Genomic DNA, 22,597 nt, shown 5'->3' with positions numbered 1-22,597 from the left:
TTTGTTGCCCAGATACCCAAATACTATCTCCCTGGTACTGGTCTCTGTTTGGATAAACAGTTGGTAGCTTTCAGAGGCGGGTGTAGTTTCAGGCAATACATCCCTTCTACAGTGGACCAGTATGGCATAAAGATCAGGTGGAAACATGATGGATTTGGATAAAATTACTTAGATTCCATAAATAATGACATTAGAGTATTTTAGAACATCTCTCATAAATAAAGGAAACTACACAGATATGAGAAACACAATCTTTAAAAAAAAAAAAAACTTTACTCAGCATGTTAGCTGCTAAAGTAAAGCTTGGGCCCTTCAGGGTTTAATAAGAAGTACAGCAACTAAAGATTATGGATGTTTCTCCTGTTTTGCATTTTTGGTGATCCCTTGTTTAAATAATAAAGTTTATTTGTATAGCACTTACCAAAATATATTAGTTTTTAATGCTACGTAATACCTTTACAGTCTTTGTACTAAGCTAACTTGCTACTTACAGGTTTTATTTTTACACACTGACACAACAGCCACACAGAATCTCGCCGAGCTTTCTGAATTTTGGAAAGAAAGCTGATAAGTGTAATTAGTGTTTGAAAGCACTGTGCAGCAGGCCAACCAGCTCACCTTCTCCAGCGCCTTTCTAAGTACAGATTTGTCTTTACCAAAGCGTGTCACCACCTTCTCGATCTCAGCTCTCTCACTCTGGAGCTTTTGCAAGAAGCTCTGGAGATTGGTGACCTTTTCTTGGAGTTCTTTCTTCTCTCTGTGCAGCTGCTGGGAGGTTTGAAGCTCAGCCTCCTGCTGTTGCTTCAGGCTCTGGGACACAGTTAATCAACCACACATCAAAACAGTGTCTTGACCTTTGTACCTGTATTTGCTTACACTTCTACCAGTGTGACTCACCTCCTTTAGTGTTCTGTTATGTTTCTCTAGCTCAGAAATGTTAAAGTTTGAGTTTTCTTGGACTCCTTGAAGGTTCTGGTTCTGCTCTGTGAGCGTGTGGTTCAGCCTCTTACTTTCTGAAAGGGCGTCTCGTGTTTTATCCAGACGTTCCTATGGACACACGCACATCGACAAAAACACAATACAATGGATCACTTTTTTCTTCACGGAAGGACCCTTCTTGTCCGCCACACCTCTGCAAACATCTTAGATGGCCAGTAAAGCATTTAGACATGGTCAAGATGACCTGCTGAAGTTCAAACTGAGCACCAGAGTGTAAAAGAACGATGATTTAAGTGAATCTGAATGTTGTTGGTGTTCGACAGGTGGTCTAAGTATTTCAGAAACTAATGAGCTCCTGGGATTTTCCCACATTAACTCAAATAACCCCTCTTGATACACCTTGGTCGCCTTACTAAACATATACATTTGCACCTTGTCACTAAATCAGTGTTTTTGAAAGCCTTTTGTACCCAAGTTTCAACAAAGACAAGCCAAAAATTCAAGGCACAGATGTATTCATTTCTGTGCAAATTAGCCTCTAGATCATGTATCATATCCATCAGTTTCTGTTTGGTTTTTGTGAAAGCCCATTTGTAAAATGTTTTTGCAAGAATACTCCACTAGCTTACATCTTGCCTTCATCTCCGTATCAGACACAATCAGAGTCCAACCAACAGTCTTGTTGCCTCTGGTTCAGATCCAGCTCTCTTTTGAAGTTTCTCTCAGAAGGGACATTTGGTTTCCAGGTGCTTCTTTCACTTGTGGCACAATGTTAGCAAATATTAGCAAATATTAGGACATTTACTCCGACAAATGGCTGTTGAAATCCCCTGTTTGGTTGAAGTCATGACACTTTTACTCTTTCCTTTATTGGCTACGCAGACGGAAGATTTTTTAGCCAAATGAGTGAATGCAGAGCATTGATACATTATCAACAATTCATTTATTTTAGCACAGTTGGACATTGCGAAAATAATATATGAGTGTCACAAAAGTCCAATCGAATCGAAAGACCAACTTAATTTCACTTTTTAACCAAATTTAACCCAATTTCAGTCTTGATTGCTATTGATTCGAATCTTTTTGACCTCTAATCAACGGATAAAATGCTCGGTGGGATAGATGAAGCGCCTAATTTACTGCTCAGATTTTGACAAGTTTGAATGAAACCACAGCAGAGTAAATAAAAAATATGCCAGAGCTGATAAGGCCAGCTAAAACATGGGAGTTGTTCTCCTGCTGAATGGAGGGTTCAGGTGAGAGACTGTACCTGCAGCAGCCTTCGGTCCTGCTCGCTGGCAGTCAGAGCCCTCTGTAGCTGCGTTATCTGCTCCTGCAGGGCTCCCGTGCTGCTCCTGCTGTCACTGAGGGTGTTTGACAGTTTGTGAATCTGCTCTCTCAGCTGGCTCTCATGCTGTTCAGCTCGAGCCAATGATGTGGCCAGTCTCTCCTCACTAACCCTCAGCGCTGCGCACTGGTCTTCACTCTCAACCAGCTTTCTCCTCATGTCCGTCAGCCTCTCCTGTAACGCGCCTGCCTCAGCATCCAGCTCTGCCACTCTCAGCTGGGCCCTCTGCAGCTCGCCTTCGAGAGCACGTTGAGAAAGCTCCAGACTTCTCACCCTGCCTTCTGCTGCCTCCAGAGACTCCTTCAGTTTCCGCTGTTCCGAATTTGAACAAGTTTCTAACTGTTGAGCAACCTCCAACTTGTCCTGTAGAGGGAGAAGAACAGGATTTCCTCAACCTCAAAGAAGATGCTGTCAACATTTCTCTCAACAATATTTTCCTTTTTACGTACCTGAAGTGCTCTGGATTCAGCCTGAGCGGTTTGCAGACTATTCCTGAGCTGAGCTAGCTCCTCTTCAAGGCTTCTCTTCTCTCTCTCTGCGCGATGTGCTGCTTCTTCCTGCAGGGAAAGCGAAGCGTATGCCTGGCTCAATCGTTCTTCCACGTCTTGTTTTCCTGAAAGAATATACGTATCTGTTATATATGTAAAACATATTGCTTGCTTCGGCAAATAACTACTGCTAGTTTGTATATAAGTGAAGAGTTCACTGGGTTTTTACCCTCCTCTAATTGCTTCAGAGACTTCTGTAGTTGTAGTAGTTGGGAGGATGATTTATCCTGACTGTCTTTGAGTTCAGTCACATGCTGAGTTAGACTGACTACCTGAGCCTTGGCTTCATCCTGAGGAAAGCAAAGGAATTATTTAAGTGAAAAAAAAACATTACTATAATATCAGAGTTTGAATGATTGAACATAATCAGTTATTAAGATTTTTAAATATACCCTGTCTCTTCGAGCATCTGTAAGTTCTTGCTGGAATTCCCGCAGGGCTGTATTGACTGATTCCAAATCTAGTTCTTTGTCTTCACCATAAGACACGGAGATCAGAGATCCATCTGCCACACTCTCTCCTCCTGACCAGACACCACACTCATCGATTCAACTTTTCAGAGAGAAACATGGCACCATGATGCCCTATTATAAGACCCAACTATACCTTTTGAATAGAAGTGGCTTCTCCAAGGAGAAGGAGACCATCTTCGTGACCCTGGTTTGTCTGAAAGCCTCATGTGGTTGATGCCAACAGTGCGGCGCAGAGCTGTATACAGCCCCACCAGCTTGAGCTCCAGGTCCCTGCATTTGGCATCGCTCACTTGCAGCTGCTCCTCCAGGCTTTGGGCCTTGTTTTTAGCAACACCAACCTGCATGGAGAGTTCCTTGATCTGCGTCCTGGCATCTTCTAGCGCTGCCTCCAGCTGGGCGGTGGTTTCTCTGTGCCTCTGGTCACTCTGCCGCTGAAAAGTTTCTTTTTCCTGCAGCAGCTCTCGGTTCTGATGCTCCGCTGACTCCAGCTCCATCACACGACGCTGTAAACCTGTGACCTGTGCAAACATGAGGAAAAAAATCAGCAAAACTAAATATGGTCCATCATGTGTTTATTATATAAAGTAGAAAATGTTTAGCAGTATTCATGTGATAAATGTGATAAACCAATAACAGAATTTGTAATCTATTACAATTTGAGGACACAGCTCGACCTGATAAATTAATAGATTATTAAATGCTCCTTAACCAAAAAGTTAAAGAGACCAAAATCTCACTACAAATATGTTAATCTTCTAAATGATGTCTAAATGATGATCAGATTATCTGTTTTTTATTTTTTTACATCTTTACATGTATTTGAATCTTTAACTGTTTAACTGCAGCATTAATAATGTGATGTTGAACATAAATTGATCTACAACACTGAAAAACTGTCATTTAAAACATCAATATTGATAACTGTAGTTCCACTCATGCCCCAAGGAATTTTTAGTGGCCTAAATGTAGCTGTGTAAATAAAAACAACATGGCTTTAAGAAGTTCATCTGTTTCCCGATGACAAGCTTGTCGACTTCACTGATAAAGCCTCAGAAATGAGAGTAAGGAGTAACAACAATTGATTAATATACTGTGGAACCCTGACCCTTCTTTATAACCCACTACATGTCAGAGAAATAAAAACAAGCTTTCCTCCAATAGCAAATGTTTAAGTTTTATACATCAGGCTTTTCTCAAATGAAGATGAGGGTGTCCCTTTGCACTTGTTTCTTGTTTCTAGAAAAACGCAAAAGTGCATCCGTCTCACAAGTTAATCATAACATGAAACTAACAATCCTGTCAATTCTTTCTGTTTCTTTTCCATTTGGGGTTAAAGGAAAAGTTTCAAAGATGCAGTCCACTTTAAGTGATGGGATCCCAACAAGCTACATGTGGGACAAAGTGTGTTTTGGTGGGACATATTCAATACTGAGAGGTATTTAGCATTGGGAATGAGAAATATAGAACTGTTCTTCTATATTGGCCAGTGGATTCAAACCCACGACCCTCTTGCTGTGAGGCGATAGCCCTAACCACTGTAACTATGTGCCGCATGTTTAGCTTATAAAGAAATGAAGTACTGCTGTGTAGCTCCAAAATATTCTGAACGTACAGGTTTTGCACTTTTTGCAGACTTGCTGTTACGTGTAAGTTGTAATAACAGCAAACGGATTTAGGAAAAACTTCTATTTTCATGAGTTTATTTTTGATAATTTGTTTTCAAATTGGTTTTAGATAATGTGGAGATGTTTTATGTTAAAAACGTTCTTGGTCCGGCCTGTTTCAGATCAAACTGGAGAATATATTGGCCATTACCTAAAGTGGTTTACTGAGCTTACAGACTGGTTTATATGTAGTTTGAAAAGGGAAACATCATCATTAATCAGCGTTCTAATATATCATAATGATCATCAATTTATTCTGGCATGCAGAATACACACATCCACCCGATATTCACTTACTGCTGGAAGGGGTCATGGGAATTTAGGGACCCTCAATGTGAATTTATGGGACTGAAGAGCTTGAATAATGAATTTATAATTCATTAATTTGCTCAAATGTTGAGCAACATTTGGATTTTTCAAACCCATCACTGCTGCAGTAGTGTGTTATGGTTCATGCTGACTGTCTCTGCGTGAGTGTGACATGTGAGGTATGTTAGCCAAGGTTGAATGTTTGCTCTAGCGTGTTGTTAACAGACTAACTCCCGGAGGCCTTCTACCTCGTTTAGCACCGCTTCCCTGCCAGCCTCACACTCCAGCACTCTCTGCTTGAGGGTGAAAGCCTCACGACGTGCCTCCTCCTCCTTCTGCTCCTCCTCACATACCCTGGCCTGCAGCTCTCGCAGTTCCTGTTTCTGCCGGATGTTCTCTCCTTCGAGGACCTTTACCTGTTCATGTTAGCACAGCACAAATTACTCAGATATAATTCTTCATTTCAAATAAATCAGATGGAAACCAGTGACCTCAGTCATCCTTCACCTGTCTGCGCAGTTCCTGCAGCTCTCTGCGGGCTTGCAGACGAGACTTCTCCAGCTCTCTCATGCCGCTCCGAAGAGCCGTTGCCTCTTGTTGCATTGAGCTCCTCTGCTCCTCTAGGACGGCCACTTTCTGCTCATTCTCCTCCACAGCTCGTCTCAAACTAGTCAAGACGTGGTTAGCATTTACACAATAAAAAACATGAAAAACATCCACTGTTGGTGCACGATTACAGCAACGTGCCCTGCGTGGCAGGCGTACCTGTTGTTATCACTCTCGGCTCGCTTGACGAGAGCTCTCAGCTCCTGGTTTGAGGCTTGGATGGCCTCTTTCTCTCGGGTCTCACTACCCAAGAGCCTTCTCAGGTCCACGGCATCTTTGCGTAACTTGTCTCGCTCCTGTGCGCAGCCCTGAAGCTCTCTGTGAGCCTCAATCAACTCCCTTTGCCCTTTAAAACGTCCATCCTCTCCCTCCTGCAGCTGTTGACGGAGGCCCTCCAACTTCATGGGAAAGTTACAGAGAATTAAAGGCATGATGTATCAATAAAGAAAATTAGAGGGCCACAAACAAGAGCAAGAAAATGAAATAAATAGTTTAGAAACACTGAGCTTTTTTCTTGAGTTCTTCTCGCTCCAGCCCAGAATTTATTTGGCAACAAAATCCTCCTGCATGCCGACTTAGGATCGGATAATGCATCATAGCCTCACTGTTTGAAAGCTATTCCTCAACATCTCCTATTTTAAGCATTATCTGCACTATCTCAAAATACTCTCTGACCTATATTCTGTTTTATGGCAACATTTTGTGTGTTGTAGTGAAAGAAGAAGGGAGGCCCGAGCTCAGCGGGGCACGCATAAGAGCCAGTTGGGCCTTTAGCCAGGTGCTGTCTCTCCCTGTCTCCTCTTTGCAGCTCACGGTGCGAAGAGAGCAACATGATAAACAGCAGCCCCCCTGGTGAAGTGGTAGAGGAGAAGGAGGGAGAAGAGGGAGGACAAGGAGCAGGATGAGGAGGAGGAAAAGTGTTATGTTTAGAGGCCACACAAGATGGTTCGTCCTTATAAACTCTAAAGTGAGAAAAAACAAGCCAGTGCTGATCCAGCCCAACTCTACTTTATTTTATCTGATTTTTTGGGGGATGGGGGGCAGTGGAGGGGGCAGAGAATATGAGGGCAGCAGTGTTGTGTTATGCGGATGGGAGAGGGGGACCCAGAGTCCCAGCGGAGCCAGCCTCTCGCTGCTGCGACGGAGAAAATAAACACTCCACCACCGGCTTATTTACACAAGGGGTTAACTTAAACTTTGATTTGATATTATGGTACCAGAGACCGTATCCTCCTCTTTCTCGTTCTACCCCTTTCCCCCTATCGTTCTCCTTCTTTCATGCTCTTCGGTTCTTTGTCACATGTCCTCACTCCTGCTTTCTGACATGAGAATCCTGAGATGGGATTAGTGAAAATAATCAAACAAGGAAGCGAGCAGGGGTGGCCAAATATGACAACGCTGCTGAAGCCTAACTTGATATATGGTAGGGAGGGCCGGCCAAACCTCAAAACTCTTCTGCTCTGGCTCCACTCATCCCCATTCACTATACTTTGACATGACTAAGGAGACACCACGAAGACAGGGTGACTCTAAATTTTGCTTCTTTTTTAAATGAAACCAATAAGCCCCACACAGATAAACAATCTCCTTTTCCAGGGAGGCCAAGCTTTTAAATCATGGCATGGTGGGGCCTTTACAACTCTGCAGTTACATCTTAATGAGGTGAGTGTGAGCTTGTTATTTCACTAAAACGCCCAGCGACCCTGTGCTTGGATTCCTGACCTTAAGCAACCCTGAGAGATGAGATTTACGGCTCCCTCATTTGGCTCCGAGAGGTATGTCACTGAGCCAAAATTATAGTCTCTAATTGCACTTTAATGTTTATATTAAGGTCAACAGAACCAAACTTTTCCCCAGTGGACTTGACAGGAAAAGGACAGAAACTGAGAGCTGAGTACAAGTCTTAAGAGAGGACACCGCACCACCTTTCCTTGCAGGATTTGGCCCAGTGCACGCTGCACCTGATGGCACCCTGATGTTAGCAAAGCTCTGTGACACTAGCCAATGTCAACATAGGCTTATGGTAAATGGCTCTCGCTTGTACTGGTACAAATTGGTGCAAACTCTCCCTCACAGCAGAAGCAGATGAAAGGTCTCCCATCCAATGCCAAGCCAAACAAGCTAAAAGTTTCCGAACCATTTCTGTGACACTACTGTACAAACCTGTGCCAATTTAGTGAGAGCCAACTGATACACCATATATTTAAAAAAAAAGAGTCACGGTACCTTCCTAGATATTATGTGGTGAAAGTATAATCACAGAAAACAAGTGAGGTACTTTGCCATTGGGTGAATAATAATTTATCAGGGTTATGGCTGGTACCTATGGCTGGTATTTAATTCACAATGATTATGTATGACAGTGAATAAAGATTGGTCTGATCTACGATACTCGGGAGAATAAACTCAAAATAGGTTAAGTTAAAATCTTACATCAAGACAAAACAAAATGGTAACTTTTTTTTAAAGTTCCCACCTCCTGTTGCGCATGCTCTCTCTGCTGGTTCAACTCTCTGACCTGCTCAGTGAGACTCTTTTTGGCACTCTCATGCGAGTTCAAAGACTCTTCAAAATGCAGCTGCAGTTCTCGCAGCTCAGACCGAAGGACAGCCATTTGGTTCTGCCGCATATGAAAACACAAACTGGTCAGCCGAGTTACAACACAGCAAGGAAACGTGAACAGAGCCAGTATGGTCCCGTCATATTTTTACCTTGTCCTGCTCCTGTTTGCGAAGTGATTCCCTCTGCAGGCGTTCCATGTCCATGTCCGCTGTGGCCAGGTCCTCTCGCAGGGATGCTAGCTTCTCTGTGAGGACAACCTTCTCTGCCTCCATCTGAGACAAAGCCTGATCAAAACACACTGCGAGGTCAGAATCATTCATACGTAGCTCAGAAAAAGAAGCTGACTTGGCCACTGGTTGTTGGACAAAAAGAACTCGGTTCCACGGTTCGTACTTGTCATTTACTGTCTGTAATGTTTATATTTTCCTAGTGTCTGCACTCTTTCCCTGTCTTTGTCTCCCTCTGTCTTATCAATGAATTTGAACCTTTGTCTTCCTCATTTCCACTCCCTGGTTTACTTTAACTATTGTTTTTCTGTGCTATTCTCCTTTACTTTAAGGTCCTTTCCTCATGTTTCCTTGATTGCCTTCACCTGGTTGTGTTTTTCCTCCTCTCGATGGTTATACCTGCGCGCAACCCTGTTTGAGTACATTTATAAAATGCTTGTTTCTGTCAGGTTTTTTTCATTTTTCTGTTGTAACTCATGCTCCTTTTGCTTTCTTTAGGAATTGTATTATCTTCCAGTCTTGTATATTTCATCTGCAGATCTTCTGCATGCTCAGAATTGCGATGTCGTCCCCTGGCCTACCTTCAAATACACAAACATCTTAAACATCACTGGCAGTCATAAGAACCATAAGAAACCTGCAAAGACCACCACATGTACCTGCTGCTTTTCATTCTCAGCCTGCAGGAGACTTTGGCTGAACTCCTGCTTCAGCCTGGCCAGGTCTCCTCGCACCTGCTCCAGCTCCTTCTGGCTGTGCGCACGCAGCTCCTCACACTGTCTGCGCAGCTGCTCCTCGGCCTGCTCCCGCTCAAGCATCAGCTCCGCACGCTGCTGCTCCTGAGGACCAGCAAACAGACACTTCAGTACAATTAACAGAATAATAGACAGTGAGACCAGCAAACTCAAAGTGCACCTTCTGCTGACGTTCTGCTTCGAGCTGTTCTCTGTGAATTTGCTCTTTGCTGGTCAAAGTCAGCAGGGTACTCCTCTCCACTTGAGCCAGCTTTTCCTCCAACTTACTTCTTTCTTCTTTTGCTTGTGCACATTGCCATTCAGCATCTGCTCGCATCTGAGCAGCTTCACCTGCACAGGTAAATACATCCATGTACCTCAGTTGCAGACAAACTTTAAAAACCACTGATGTTACAGAAGCAGCAATATTTTATTCTGAGTTCTCGTCAAAGAACATGCTAGCTTAATGGCACTCATCTGTAGACCCTGTGGCAAATGATACTAAACATCTTCTTTAGCTTAAATTCACACTGTTAACTGTCACCTGATACCTAACCAAACACTGACCATGGACACCACAAGCACCACTCTTTACCAGAGTAAGTAAACTAACCAGTTTGACCTGCAGCTGTTAAACTCACAGAAACTCAAATAAAACCTTTAAGAAACTGAAACTAATTATCATTCAATTTAAGACCTTTAACACTATCTCTGAAAGAAGCAAGCAAGCTTTAAATATGTTTGTCAAATATCTCTTCTTGAGGCATCTTTAATCTTTAAAATAACCTTCCTATCTCTGAGAGTGACGTTCCCAAACATAACATTTTTCAGCTACAGCAGGTTTTTTGTTTGCTGAAGTTTGAATAGTTTCATTTATGTTTACCTGCCACTTAAAAGAAAAAAAAAATTATACTCACTCCCGTCCTGTGGTACTAGTTTTATAGCAAGAAAAGAAAAATACCACATCTGCAGGGGAGGCTAAAAGGATGTGTGTCAAGTATGCAGGCGTGACCATGGGATAATATTATTTTCTGATTTGTTGAGCAAGTGTCTCCATGGCATCAACTGTAAGCAAAGCCAGACTGCGGCACAGAGAAAATTAACTTACTTTATAATAATATGTATTAAAGTGCCTATCAGATATAACCACCGATCAACTAAAGCTGCCGCAGGGCTGTTCTGGATCGTTTCAGTCCACTTTAACCCCTGCTTATCTGATTCATGCGTATGTTTGTGCAGAGTGGCGAGACCCTGGTCAGCTGAGAAAGCAGCTCCAGTGATGCTGCAGCCCAGCTGTTGCAGAGCTCACAGCTGAAATATGGATCTCTTGTGGGTTGCTGGAAAGGCTTCACGGCCGGGGGGCTTGGCACAGAGAACAGTGGGGTCTCTGAGGGAGAAGGCTACTCACGCGTCAAGACCTCGTTAGCTGAAAGCAAGCCGCGCTTCTCCCCCTCCAACCTGGTGCGCTCGGCCTCCAGAGACGAGGCAAGCTCCTGGCTCTCGAACAGGGCCGTCTCCAGGGACTCCTTCTCTGCTCTGCAACACAGTGGTAAAACGGTTTGAGTGCCGAAAAAAGATCTTTGAACCTTTTAGGTGTAGAAGGTCATAAAACCCAATAATCCATCACGAGCGTAGTTTCCAAATAAAACCATGTTACTTAAAGACTCTTGTTACACGAGACTCGCTACGCTTTAGAAAGTAAAATTTGTTTAAAAAAGTCAAAATGACCATAAATACCCGACGGCAGTTGGTTTTATTTAAACAAACACACAGAGATACACACTGCGATGCTTTTGAGGACACTGTGCTCACTTACATTCATTCCTTACACTCTCAAACTAAACATTACTGATACATGCCTAACTCCAATTTATGCTGAATGCAAATGCTAGAAAACAAACTGGGGAAGCTGGTTTTAAATATCAAATTGGTCCCAAACATTTCAGAGGTCCAACCACACAAACAAATACGCACAAACACACACACAGACCTCAATGCAACCAGCTCCTGCGTGAGACCACAGGCCTTTCGGTCAGCGGAATTTAGCTTGACATCCAGAGCTGCCTTGTCCTTGGCCAACTCCTCCCTGTCATGGGTAGCTCTCTTTATGGCTGCGGTCTGTGTCTCAAGCTCCTTCTTGCACGCACACAGCTCCTCTGTCACAGATTGCAACTGCCGTTTGACCTGGAGACCAGCACAGGCAGAAAAAAAAACTTTTCTTTACACAGCATCGTTATACACATTAAAATATTGCATTTGCAATTCGTAACAGACTTATGACAAATACATTTTTGATTATTTTCAGCCAGAGTCGATGTTCATGACAAGTGGGAGAGTGGAGTGGGAGACTGACAGATACCCTCACCTATGGCCACGACCTGCGTGTGGCAACTGAAGGAATAAAATAAACAAAATCATGGATATAAGGGGCGGGGTAAGGTTCATCTGAAGGGTGTTTGGGTCAGCCTTTAAACAGGGCAACCAACACAGCCCGTCAGTGTAGAGCTGCTGCTTCCTTTCCATCTGAAAAAAAGTTAGCTGAGGTGGTTCAGAGATGCCTTTTGAACAACTTGTATTTCAGCGATATCCAAACAGAAGAAGATGCAGGGTAGCAGAGTAGTTTCCAGGATGTTTTAAATTGGGTGGATAGAGGGGGACAACAGCCACCATGACTTCAACCAGTTTTTAGTGAAGTCCTGTTACCATCTTAGTGTCTTGAAACTGTGCCTAACAAATGAGGGGCAGATCTGACAGTGAAACCAAGGACTATCTCATAATTATACCCTGGATAATCCCCCTGTCTGACTCCAATAATCATCACAATTTGTCAAATGAAGTTCATGTTTGATTGAATATGACCTGAAAAAAGCAACTGAGCCAGTAAATCAATTAGTAAATTGTTCCCTGAGGTCACAGAGTAGAGGAGCTGACGGCTATTTTCACACAGACTTCTATATATGGAGTCTTTTTGGAACTAGAGCCGTGGCCCCCTGGAGGCCATTAAAAAGATGGTGAATTTAAATAATTTCTTTGGTTTAACTTTTCAAACCTGGAGACTACACTGATGTGTCTTTTGGGGAGGACAATGAACCTTTTAGGCGGGTGAACCCTGTGGAACATGAAAATTCTAGCAGAAATAAATACTAAACCACTTAAAATTTGGCTCTAATGATTTTAAATGTAGACAGACCTCCTGCCTCCATAAACATTCATTAAGAGACACAGCGCCCCGTAACAGTATAGTAACTGCACTGAAACGTGATTCAACCGTGAAATAATGGAACTAACAAAATGGTTCCAAAAATAAATAATAAATGTCTCACACATCCTTTGTTTTAAGATCGCAAAGTAAAGACGTTCAAGAATGGATTGAATCACTTTGAGGGAAGGTTTGTTTTTTATTTTAATTTAGAAGCATACTGATTTGCTTTTATAATAAGCACAAGAGCTTTCAGTGCAAATGAGTATATGCTGTCGGTTTCAGGGTCAGGCTTTCTCTCTCTCTCTGTCTTTCTCTCAGGTGAAGAGGTGGGCAGAGCTGTCGTTTCTCAGGTTTGTTTCTGCACACATGCAACTCATTACCTTCATCAGTACTAGGTACTTAAGGACCGGCTGTGGCAGTGTCTCCACCAGATCGTCGCCTCCACTTTGGTGGTAAATCGGCCAACCTCGTGTAACTGAGATTTTTGTAAGTTTCGTAAAGTAACTCTTGTGTTTGATCTGCTTCCCAGTTTACCTCCTGGAGTTCTTGCTTTACTGCTTTTGAAACCTCCCTGCTGCCTGTAGTGGAGTCAAAAGACCACAGTCGGACTTGTTCTTCAGCTGCATTCATGTTCTCTGACTTTCTTTGGAAATAAGGATTTACCAGCCTGCCTACCAGCTACCCCTCCCTTGGCTCACGCTTCTCGCTGGACAAAGTAAGATTTCTAAGCTGAGAATCATTAAGCAATCTCAGGCAACCTCAGAGTTCTGGACTTCATTAACTGATTCAATCCCATTTCAAAGATTCTCCCTGAGCTCCATTACTGCTGTTAGCAGCCACCTGAGTAAACCAAGCCCATTTTTTCTTGTCTTACTGTGAATAAAGCTTTCCGCGTCCAATCTTAAAAAAAAAGTTTTATACTAAATATAATACATACAATATACAGGGTGGGCCATTTATATGGATACACTGTAATAAAATGGGAATGGTTGGTGATATTAAAGTCCTGTTTGTGGCACATTAGTATATGTGAGGGGGCAAACTCCTCAAGATGGGTGGTGACCATGGTGGCCATTTAGAAGTCGGCCATCTTGGATACAATTTTTGTTTTTTCAATAGGAAGAGGGCCATGTGACACATCAAACTTATTGGTAATGTCACAAGAAAAACAATGGTGTGCTTGGTTTCACAAGACTCTACTCTCTCGTAGGGTATCTTGCATTGAAATCTGCTGCAATGACCCGGTTACTGCGTTCACCAGATGTCAACACAATTTCGATCCGCTCCTCACGTGTTAACCTCTTCGACATGTCAATGGCTGTGAACAAAGAGAAACTTGTAAATAACTAATGAAAGAATAAAGTTACGTTGAAACCAAGCACACCATTGTTTTTCTTGTGACATTACCAATAAGTTTGATGTGTCACATGGCCCTCTTCCTATTGAAAAAACAAAAGTTGCATCCAAGATGGCCGACTTCTAAATGGCCACCATGGTCACCACCCATCTTGAGGAGTTTGCCCCCTCACATATACTAATGTGCCACAAACAGGACTTTTATATCACCAACCATTCCCATGTTATTACGGTGTATCCATATAAATGGCCCACCCTGTATACATATGGACAAAGAAGTTTTCACAGGACTCCACTCTCACAGCTTCTGTAGGAATTAAAAGGGTAAGTAGCAGCCATATGCTAAAAAGATGCACTTAATTAGCTGATCACTATTAGGTGTTACCAGCTTTATAAAAGTACAAATTTTGTCTGATCTGGCGCATTACAGTGTGTATTAACACAAAACCAAAGCCTTCCCAGAAGTGCAAATTCACCCCAATGTCAGACTGCACAACGCTCATTCTCATCTCTCTACAGCCTTAGCATGTAAAGACTCATCAAAGTACAATGAAAAAAAAGAATAAGTATGGCTTGTTTGGAAAGGTTCTTTCCGTTGTAGAGAAGAGGCTACAACGAACGTGACACCATAATTCGTTCACACACTTGCATCTTTTGACAGACACAACCAAAGGGGAGATGTTTGGCCATAAGGCACAGCACAAAAACCTCATATCAACTGTCAGCACAATGAAGGAGGGCTGATGATTTGGTCTCGTATCGCAGCCATGGGACCTGGGCACCTCGCAGTCAAAGAGTCAACCATGAACTCCTCTGCATGCCAAAGTTCTCTAAGGTAAAATGTGCGGCCATCTGTATGAAAGCTTGGCCCAAACTGGCTCATGCAAGAGGACGATGATCCCAAGAACAACAGCAAATGTACAACTCAGTGGGAGAAAAAAATAGAAAAGAATCACGGTTTTGCAATGACAAATTCAAAGTCCAGACTTCAAGAACATAAGAGAGCACATAGTTAAACACCTGCAAACCACAATGAACTGAAGCAACCCTGTAAAGAAGACCGGGCAAAAATTCATCCACAACCACGCAAGAGACTGAAAACATCATACAGAAAACAATCAACTTATTGCTTATATAAAGGTGGTTCTACAAGCTAGTTAATAACTGGCTGTACTAAACTTGCTTTTTCACACAACACTATCATTCTATATCGTCTTTCAAATGCTCTAACTTGTTCTGAGTAGCCACCTATCCCACTTGTTGATCCAAGTCTTGAAATTTAACCTAAAAGGTACTTTTGAAGTTTCCACCTGTGAATTATTAGAAAATAGGTCAAACATTCATTGCATCAATGGCTGTTTGTGTTCCTCTACATCAGAGACAATAAGTTGGTGCAGTTTATTGATACTATTGATGGCTGCAGACCAGTGTTTAAGGTGTGATTAGTCTTATCAGTAAGTACTCAGAATGACCCTAATATACTGTACCAGTTACTGACACACTAGCACACTATATTTAACCAACCCCTGCTACTTCTAATATTTCACTGCGGCAGAATGTTTGAAAAGCAACAATCACTATAATTTGATTTTGGACCAAACAAAAAAATGAACTCACACTAACTAAATATTAGCACACAATGTCTTTCAGCCTCTCCTTAGGTAAATATTCAAGTGGATGAATTACACCAATGTTATGGATGTGTGTAGGCCCCCAATATGGGGATGAAACATGAGCTCGGTGCGATGCACGCCGCTCCAGGGTTTGCTTTATCCAAGTTTGATTTATTTTTACAGATAAGCTATCTAAAAATGTTTGGATGGAATTTGTCAGATTGTTTAGGTTTGTTATATTTTTGCTCAGATCAACATGGATATCCCGGTTTCACATTCAGAACAGATAATACAGCAGGAGAGGATTCTTTTCATTCTTTAGAGGACGGAACAGGGGGATCTGGATCTGCTGAGGAAGAATGGAAATACTTTAGGTGTTAATTTATTGCTGCTTTCACCAAAACTCCTGCTGGATATTATATGTCTGTCTATTTATCTTTTCCAGTTCACATTTGTTCACCAAGATCCCCTGCTTGTTATGTCCCAAGTTACACATAAAACACACGGTGGAGCTCTGCATATCAAATGTGAGAGGAAAAAACACAGCAGATGCATCCAGGACCTCCTATGCATTTTAATGTGACAACAAGCTCCGTGAACCTGCTGAAAGCTGTTATTAACACCAGCACAATTCTCCAAGGCGTCGGGAGCAGGGAGGAGTGTGAGCGGCCTGACCTGCGAGTGCTTCTCCAGGGCCTGAGCTTTCTCCTTCTGCAGGAGACTCAGCTCTGCTTCTAGCTTCTGGCAAAGATCCTGCAAGTGGCTGTGCGAGCTCTCCAGGGATTGCTTCTCGGCAAGCAGATCCATCATCTCCTTTTGTGCCCGCGCTGCATCCTCTCTGGCTGCTGCCCGCTCCGCCTCGGCTTCCCGTCTACGTTCACAGAGCTCCGTCTTCTCTCCTTCTGTCTGGAAGGGAAGCCAGGATATTTCATTTTACTTCCTTTCCTTCTAGTAGCAAGTCTGCTCGGTTACACCTCTGGGCACTTATTTATTTTCTAAATTAACTTTAATTTCAGCGATTACCAGGATACAAAAACTGCAGGTATAGAGTAGGGCTACATGACTTTGTGAGACCAAGAGAATTCTCCAAATCAATAATATCAAATAATATGTTCTTGATCAAAATCAACCCTATAGTCTTTGTATATTAGTTATATCATTTATATACTGTAAGTTTGGGAGCACCTGATGACAGATCTGTGACTCACAGTGCAGCACACAGCAGAGCATGTTAGTCACCTCACCTCATGCTCTCTACTTTTTTTGTATGTTATGGGGGAACTGCATGGCTACTGACCTGCAGCAGAATACGACTGAGCTCCACCTTGTCTTTTGCTAAGCCTTCACTAAGAGCGGCCATTTTGTCGAGAGAATCTTTGAGGGCAGCCTCCTGATTCTGGAGTTTGTTGAAGGCCAATTCCTGCGCAGCACTCTGAGACTCAATCTGTGGAGTGATTCAATAATATTAAAAGAATTATGACAGATCTCAGAGAAACTTTGCAAAACTTGCGCTGAGGAGCTGAGCTGTTAACCTTGGAGAGAGCCAGAGTGAGGCTGGCCTTGTCATCCTCCAACACCTCCTTCTGCAGGGTGATTTGGCTCAGAGCCTCCTTCACCATCACAAGCTCCCTGCGCAGATCCGAGTGCTTCCCTTCGAGCTCCTGCAAACTCCTCTCACTGAAACAGAAATTATATCACATGTTTAACTCCCCACCACTGTTCTGCTGGTCTCACACATGATCCCTTTAACAGTAATCCATCTGTACTTTAAAAAAATGAAGAAATGTTGGCATCAATGCTGAGTTTTCTTTTTTCTGTTTTTATTGTTTTTTGTTCAATTGCATGTCCTTCTCCAATTCTCAGCTAATCAAATTTTTTTAGCCCAAGAAACCCTGAAAAGGGGAAAGAAAAGTATCCCTCATGCATGAGTGCAGTAATGCTATGTAAATCATTTACATTTTCATCCAAATGTCATGTGGGTGCATTGCCGGCTGGAGAATGACATGTGTTACTGATCTGAACTCTAAACAAACGGGGCTTGAAAACAATCACGCCTGTCAGGATGTGCTTTGTGTAATGGTCATTCTCTGTGATCTTGCTGTACCCTCTTTGGGCCTCCGTGTGCTTGCGTGCCAGCTGCATCTCTAGATCCTCCCTTTGCTGCCTCAGGAGATCCCTCTGTCTCTGAAGTTCTAGCGAGGAGCTCCGTAGTACCTCCATCTCAGCACGCTGGGAGTCCACTTCCTGCTGAAGCCCCGACAGCAGCTTCTCCAGGCTGCTTTTTTCACTGTGTGATGTGGTGAAAGATATAAGCAGTGGACATGAAAGAGACAAAGCATGTTCAATAGCTTTCTAAATGCCAAAATCAAAGTGTACTCAAGAAAAAGAAGTAGAAGTACTTGGTGAGGATGTACCTGGAGATGAGCTCCAGTGAGCGGCGATATCTGTTGCTGTCCCTGAGGCTTTCTTCAAGAGCTTTTTTAGCCTCCTGACTTTCCCGCCTCACATCCTGAATCTTCTGCTCCAACTCTCTCCTCTCAGCGTCCCTCTCCTGCTGGTGTTCGCGAAGTGCATCTACTTGCTCCAGAGCAGCTCCCAAACGTGCACGTAGCTCCTGCAGGTTATATGTAAGTGTGAGTGACTGAGCTGATGAGCTTTTTATGCTTGAAAGGCTGCAACGTAAAAACTGACATGACACAGAGATACATGAGAAGAAACAATGAGAGAGACACAGACAACCATTCACACTCATTCATACCTGACCCTACAATAATACAGTTAACCTAACATGTACATCTTTGGACTGTGGGAGAAAACCAGAGTACCCAGAGAGAAAAAGAAAAAAAGAAAGGTAAACTGCAGTAACTCCAGCCAGCCAGTGGATTCAAACCCACGATTCTGAGTTTAGACTGTGACACTTGCAGAGGACGTAAAAGTACTACATTTCCATGTTGCATCAACAGATCTTAAATGTATTTTTCAGCCCTGAAAATTTCACATTCTCCTGGGTTTGTAAATTTACAATGACTCAAATACAAATACAAAAAGTGAACTGACTCTGAACCTGCAAAATTTCCGTTATGTGCTTTGTGGCCCTGTTACTTGGAAAATATTCAGAATGTGAAGGTATGAAAGTTTTTCATGTCTTTATTAAACACCCTAAAAACAAATCAGCCGATTCTGATCAGCTCAGCTCAGGTAGGAACTTTGTTCAGATTTCATTGATTTTATAAGTTTACAATATGACAAATAATGATCACAGAAAAAGTAAAAAATGAAAAAAAATCACTTCATAGTAGCTTATAGTAGTAGTTAATGGCTTTGCAGTTTTGTGTAGCTCATTCCATTTATAGGCAATAAACTATTTAAACCCAGTTAATTGTGGATGAGAGGCACAGGTAATGTTAAAGCATGTCATCAAAGACACAAACCTGCAGAGCAAACACACTCGTAACACATAAACACATGTGTTACGTGTGTTTATAAACACAAAATTGTTATTACAAAGTGGGGAGATTGTTGTTTCTTTGAAATTACATACTACAAGTATATGACCAAAAGTTTGACTTTTGAAGATATAAATTAGAAGAAGTGCACAGACTGTGTGTATCACACTAAGATAACTGTTATACCTGTGTTTGTTTCTGGTGTTTGGAGAGAGCATTCTGTACTGATATCACAGTAGCGTTCCTAAGAGGAGAACGGCCATGAAGAGGCGAGGATGACACACTCTCAGGGCCACAGCCGTCCCCCTCACTGCTCACTAACTATAAAGAAATTATAGTAAAAATAAAAGGCATTATTGACTTCATTGGATAACAGCTTCACAATCTAATTCACTACTTTGTTTTGTTCCGACCTGGTGAACATGGTGTAAAATCTTTTGGAGGGCTTGGATCTCTGTGTGGAGTATTTCCATCTCTGCTTTATCCTCGGTTCGCCTTGTCTCCTGAGCAGGAAACCATTTAAGTCAGATAAGCAGCGTACATGGAGTAAGTCTGACATTCCCCAGGCTGCAGCCCTCTAGACTAGGAAGTTATGGACTTTATCAAGCCTCAGGTCCAGACTAGAGCCAATTTAGCTATCTGTCACCTCCTACCACATATTCCCAAGGTCCTACCATCCTGTCCAGACTGATCTGCATGGTGTTGAGGCTGGCATCTTTCTCACTGTTCTGGCTTTGGAGGTGCTTCATTGTGTCGGTCAGTTCCAGGATTCTAGATAGACCATGAAAAGAGGGTTCAGGAGAGTTCAGGAGACATCAAGGAGAAGACAGAAAGAGACTGGCATGTACTCCTCCCTCTAGACCATCAACCCCATCATGTTCTGCTCATAGTCCACAAGAGATGGTACAAAAGGCTTGATTCCCATTACCAGATAAAAGAACTAGATTTACTGCATATATAAAGGTTTGGGGTTTCATCGAGTGGATTATATTTGTCTTTTCGTTCAGGCATCGAAAAATAAGAATTTCCTAAATGATCAAACAATCGCACTGCACATGACCTCAAAGCCAGTATTCCTGTTTCAGTTTATGAAAATGGAATAGTGACAGCCCAGGGCAGTTAGTCTAACCCACAGATTGAGTTACTCAGTTACTATATTAAGTCTGAAACCAACGGTGGATGGTCATTAAACAAAATGAAGTTTACCATAGGACATTTTCACAAAGGAACACAAGAAAGAAGTAAAAAGACAGACATGGTAGATTTTTTTTAGGTATGTTGCTTTTTGAGAATAAAGTCAATAAAAAGTTGAAATGTCAGGAATAAAGCTGAACTAAAAAAATAAAAGTTCGAGGAGGAAGAGTTTTGGCATTTTGACAATAAAGCTAAAGCTTTGAGAGAAAAAGTAAAAAGTCAATATTACACTTTACATTTCAAGAATAAAGTTAACTCAGTAGATTTCACCTCGTTTTCATCATCTTGACTTTAATCTAAACATCTCGACTTTGTTCTTGATATTAATATTGACATCCCGACATTAATCCCGAGATGTTGACTTTAACTTTAACATCTCGTACTTAATCTTGACACGTTGACTTTAATCTTGACATTAATCTCAACATTTAAACTTTGGTCTCGACATCTTTTTTTGGACTTGGGGAGCCTTTACCTGGAGTTGAGTTTGACTTTCTCTGCATCGCACTGAGCCTGAAGCTGCATAGCCTCTTTCAGCTTGTCCTTCAGCTGCATCTCCAGAGCGGACATCTCCACACCACCACAGGGGCTTCCTTGTGTTACTCTGGCCTCTAAATTCATACAGGCAGCGTGCAGCTGATGGCTAGCTGCGACACACTCGGTACGCATATCAGACAGAGTTCTGTTGAAAATAAGGATTGCAGAATGTGTTATGACATTTGAAATGATTTAAAGCATAAGAAAAGCAGATGATGGTTACATTCAGTTGCAAACTTTTATCCTAATTTTTTTTTTAAAGTTGCATTATAAGATGATGAATGTCTCTCATGATTAAGCCCTGAGAACAGAGCTCTCTTTGAAGTGTCTTAAGTTTAAGTTACAGCTCAGCTTCTGACATGACAAAGCTGTCTATGAACTGAGCACTGACTATAAAAGCAAAGTACTAACAATAAGCAGGGGCCAATGACCCTGTTGACCTGCTCCACTTTGATGTGCGGCTGAGAGAAGTGGATTGTCGTCACAGTCGTGAGACTCACAGGAGAAGGTGGGGGTTTTGTGGAATTCTGACTTGCCGGAGGGATTCTGGCAGCACGCCACACTCACCTGTCAGTGAAAGTCCTTAGCTGGGTGAAACTGCTCCGCAGGGAGGCGGCCTGGCGCCACAGCGTTCTGACATGAGCCTGTTCCCGACTCAACCGGGAGGCACACGTCTGCAGAGACAAGCAGCAAACCGGAGTAGAACCTGGCGTTAAGGTGGTGTGGGCTGCTTACAGCAACCTTTAATTTTATTGTGATCCCAAGCAGATGCAATAATAGAACTCCTGGACTCACGCTGGCACACATACAAATAATTGGATTTCCCTGAATCAACAGATGTAGCCCATTTACAGCACGAACGCCAGATTGTTTGCACAAAATTTTCCTCCCCCTCAGCAGTTGGAATGTTTTCACAGGAAACAACAACTCAAAAATCATAGCAGTGAAATGAACAGGGAATGAGAATGAATTGACAAAACTGGCTATGAATGGAATTCCTACCCCATGTGAACTCAACAGGAGTTTAATTGCACAATCTCTATACAGAAAGGGATGAACCCTGTTGCCTTTCTGCCTCCAGCACCTCATTCCTGTGGTTTTTCTCACCTCTTGCTCTCTCCGCAAACGAGTATCACACGACTCGGCATCTTCACGGGCCTTCCATAAGCTCTCGGTTAGCCCCTTGTTGACAGTGCCCACCTGGTCCAGCTGTTCCCGCAGCATGGAATTCACTTGGCTGAGGCTGGCACTCCTGGAAATAACCCATCTTATGACACAGTGACAAATAGCCGTGTTGACAGCCTCCTATAAACCCTGTCACAGAACCCAAACTTCTTATAGTCAGCATTATCACTCAAACATATATTTCTTTTAGATCCACACTTGCCAGCTGCGCTTACAGGGTAAACATGTGTGACAGTTTTACAATATCTGTGTCGAATAAGATTTAATATCAACCAGATCTGCCTGTAGAGTCATTTACCAAATGTTTACATCATTCTCACATTCAACACACACCCTCTTACAGTAAAGCACGCTACATTGTTTTGCTTGGTTATCTGTCTGAGAGGCAGCCAAACCCTTGTTTGCATGAATGGGATGATATCGAGTTAAAAGGGAACTGACATGTGAGGAAAGAGGGATTCAATAATGAGGACTTGTAAGTGGTAGCTGTGGGACTTATCTCTACACTATACTTATATTACACAAAGTGCTAAAGTGAACAGAGCTTGGTAACTCTGCAATAAGTGATATATTTAGGCAATAAAAATGATTGATTGCTGGCAGACTTTCCACCACGGGTATTTCAAATAAAGCTCCATAATTGTATAAATCACC

The 22,597-nt window shown here is 42.5% G+C and overlaps 1 protein-coding gene and 1 long non-coding RNA gene across 9 annotated transcripts in view; one reads left to right on the top strand and one right to left on the bottom strand.

The window, feature by feature from the left end:
- crocc2 (ciliary rootlet coiled-coil, rootletin family member 2) overlaps nt 1-22,597 on the bottom strand; it is a 42,587-nt gene that overhangs the window by 4,788 nt on the left and 15,202 nt on the right. For 3 of the 7 annotated variants that reach the window (XR_003216378.1, XM_025903040.1, XM_013270754.3), the window contains exons 7-33: nt 21,866-22,010; nt 21,326-21,432; nt 20,697-20,903; nt 19,702-19,798; nt 19,441-19,530; nt 19,214-19,348; nt 17,996-18,195; nt 17,686-17,868; nt 17,114-17,258; nt 16,879-17,025; nt 16,257-16,487; nt 11,401-11,594; nt 10,819-10,946; nt 9,592-9,761; nt 9,336-9,515; nt 8,599-8,733; nt 8,364-8,507; nt 6,047-6,285; nt 5,789-5,948; nt 5,530-5,697; nt 3,442-3,826; nt 3,228-3,358; nt 3,005-3,125; nt 2,737-2,900; nt 2,210-2,650; nt 898-1,047; nt 619-810 (exon numbers count right to left, since the gene is read on the bottom strand). Coding sequence is in view for 5 of the 7 variants with exons in the window: in XM_025903040.1 (XP_025758825.1) it covers nt 619-810; nt 898-1,047; nt 2,210-2,650; nt 2,737-2,900; nt 3,005-3,125; nt 3,228-3,358; nt 3,442-3,826; nt 5,530-5,697; nt 5,789-5,948; nt 6,047-6,285; nt 8,364-8,507; nt 8,599-8,733; nt 9,336-9,515; nt 9,592-9,761; nt 10,819-10,946; nt 11,401-11,594; nt 16,257-16,487; nt 16,879-17,025; nt 17,114-17,258; nt 17,686-17,868; nt 17,996-18,195; nt 19,214-19,348; nt 19,441-19,530; nt 19,702-19,798; nt 20,697-20,903; nt 21,326-21,432; nt 21,866-22,010 (4,789 nt within the window). In the remaining 2 variants the exon portion in view is untranslated. Of the gene's footprint in view, nt 1-618; nt 811-897; nt 1,048-1,568; nt 1,698-2,209; nt 2,651-2,736; nt 2,901-3,004; nt 3,126-3,227; nt 3,359-3,441; nt 3,827-5,529; nt 5,698-5,788; nt 5,949-6,046; nt 6,286-8,363; nt 8,508-8,598; nt 8,734-9,335; nt 9,516-9,591; nt 9,762-10,818; nt 10,947-11,400; nt 11,595-16,256; nt 16,488-16,878; nt 17,026-17,113; nt 17,259-17,685; nt 17,869-17,995; nt 18,196-19,213; nt 19,349-19,440; nt 19,531-19,701; nt 19,799-20,696; nt 20,904-21,325; nt 21,433-21,865; nt 22,011-22,597 lie in introns of those variants that run through there. The other 4 variants (XM_025903041.1, XM_025903042.1, XM_025903043.1 and 1 more) reach the window with 4 other exon arrangements.
- On the top strand, nt 12,930-15,354 carry LOC106098154 (uncharacterized). Of its 2 annotated transcripts, XR_003216382.1 has the most exons (3): nt 12,952-13,064; nt 13,142-13,327; nt 14,630-15,354. It is a non-coding gene; the product is annotated as an uncharacterized LOC106098154 (long non-coding RNA). The 2 variants fall into 2 exon arrangements; XR_003216380.1 differs by having other exon boundaries at nt 12,930-13,327.

The sequence above is a fragment of the Oreochromis niloticus genome, linkage group LG23, assembly GCF_001858045.2.
Source record: "Oreochromis niloticus isolate F11D_XX linkage group LG23, O_niloticus_UMD_NMBU, whole genome shotgun sequence".
In the NCBI taxonomy this organism is placed as follows: domain Eukaryota; kingdom Metazoa; phylum Chordata; class Actinopteri; order Cichliformes; family Cichlidae; genus Oreochromis; species Oreochromis niloticus.
This window is presented reverse-complemented; position numbering and strand designations above follow the sequence as displayed.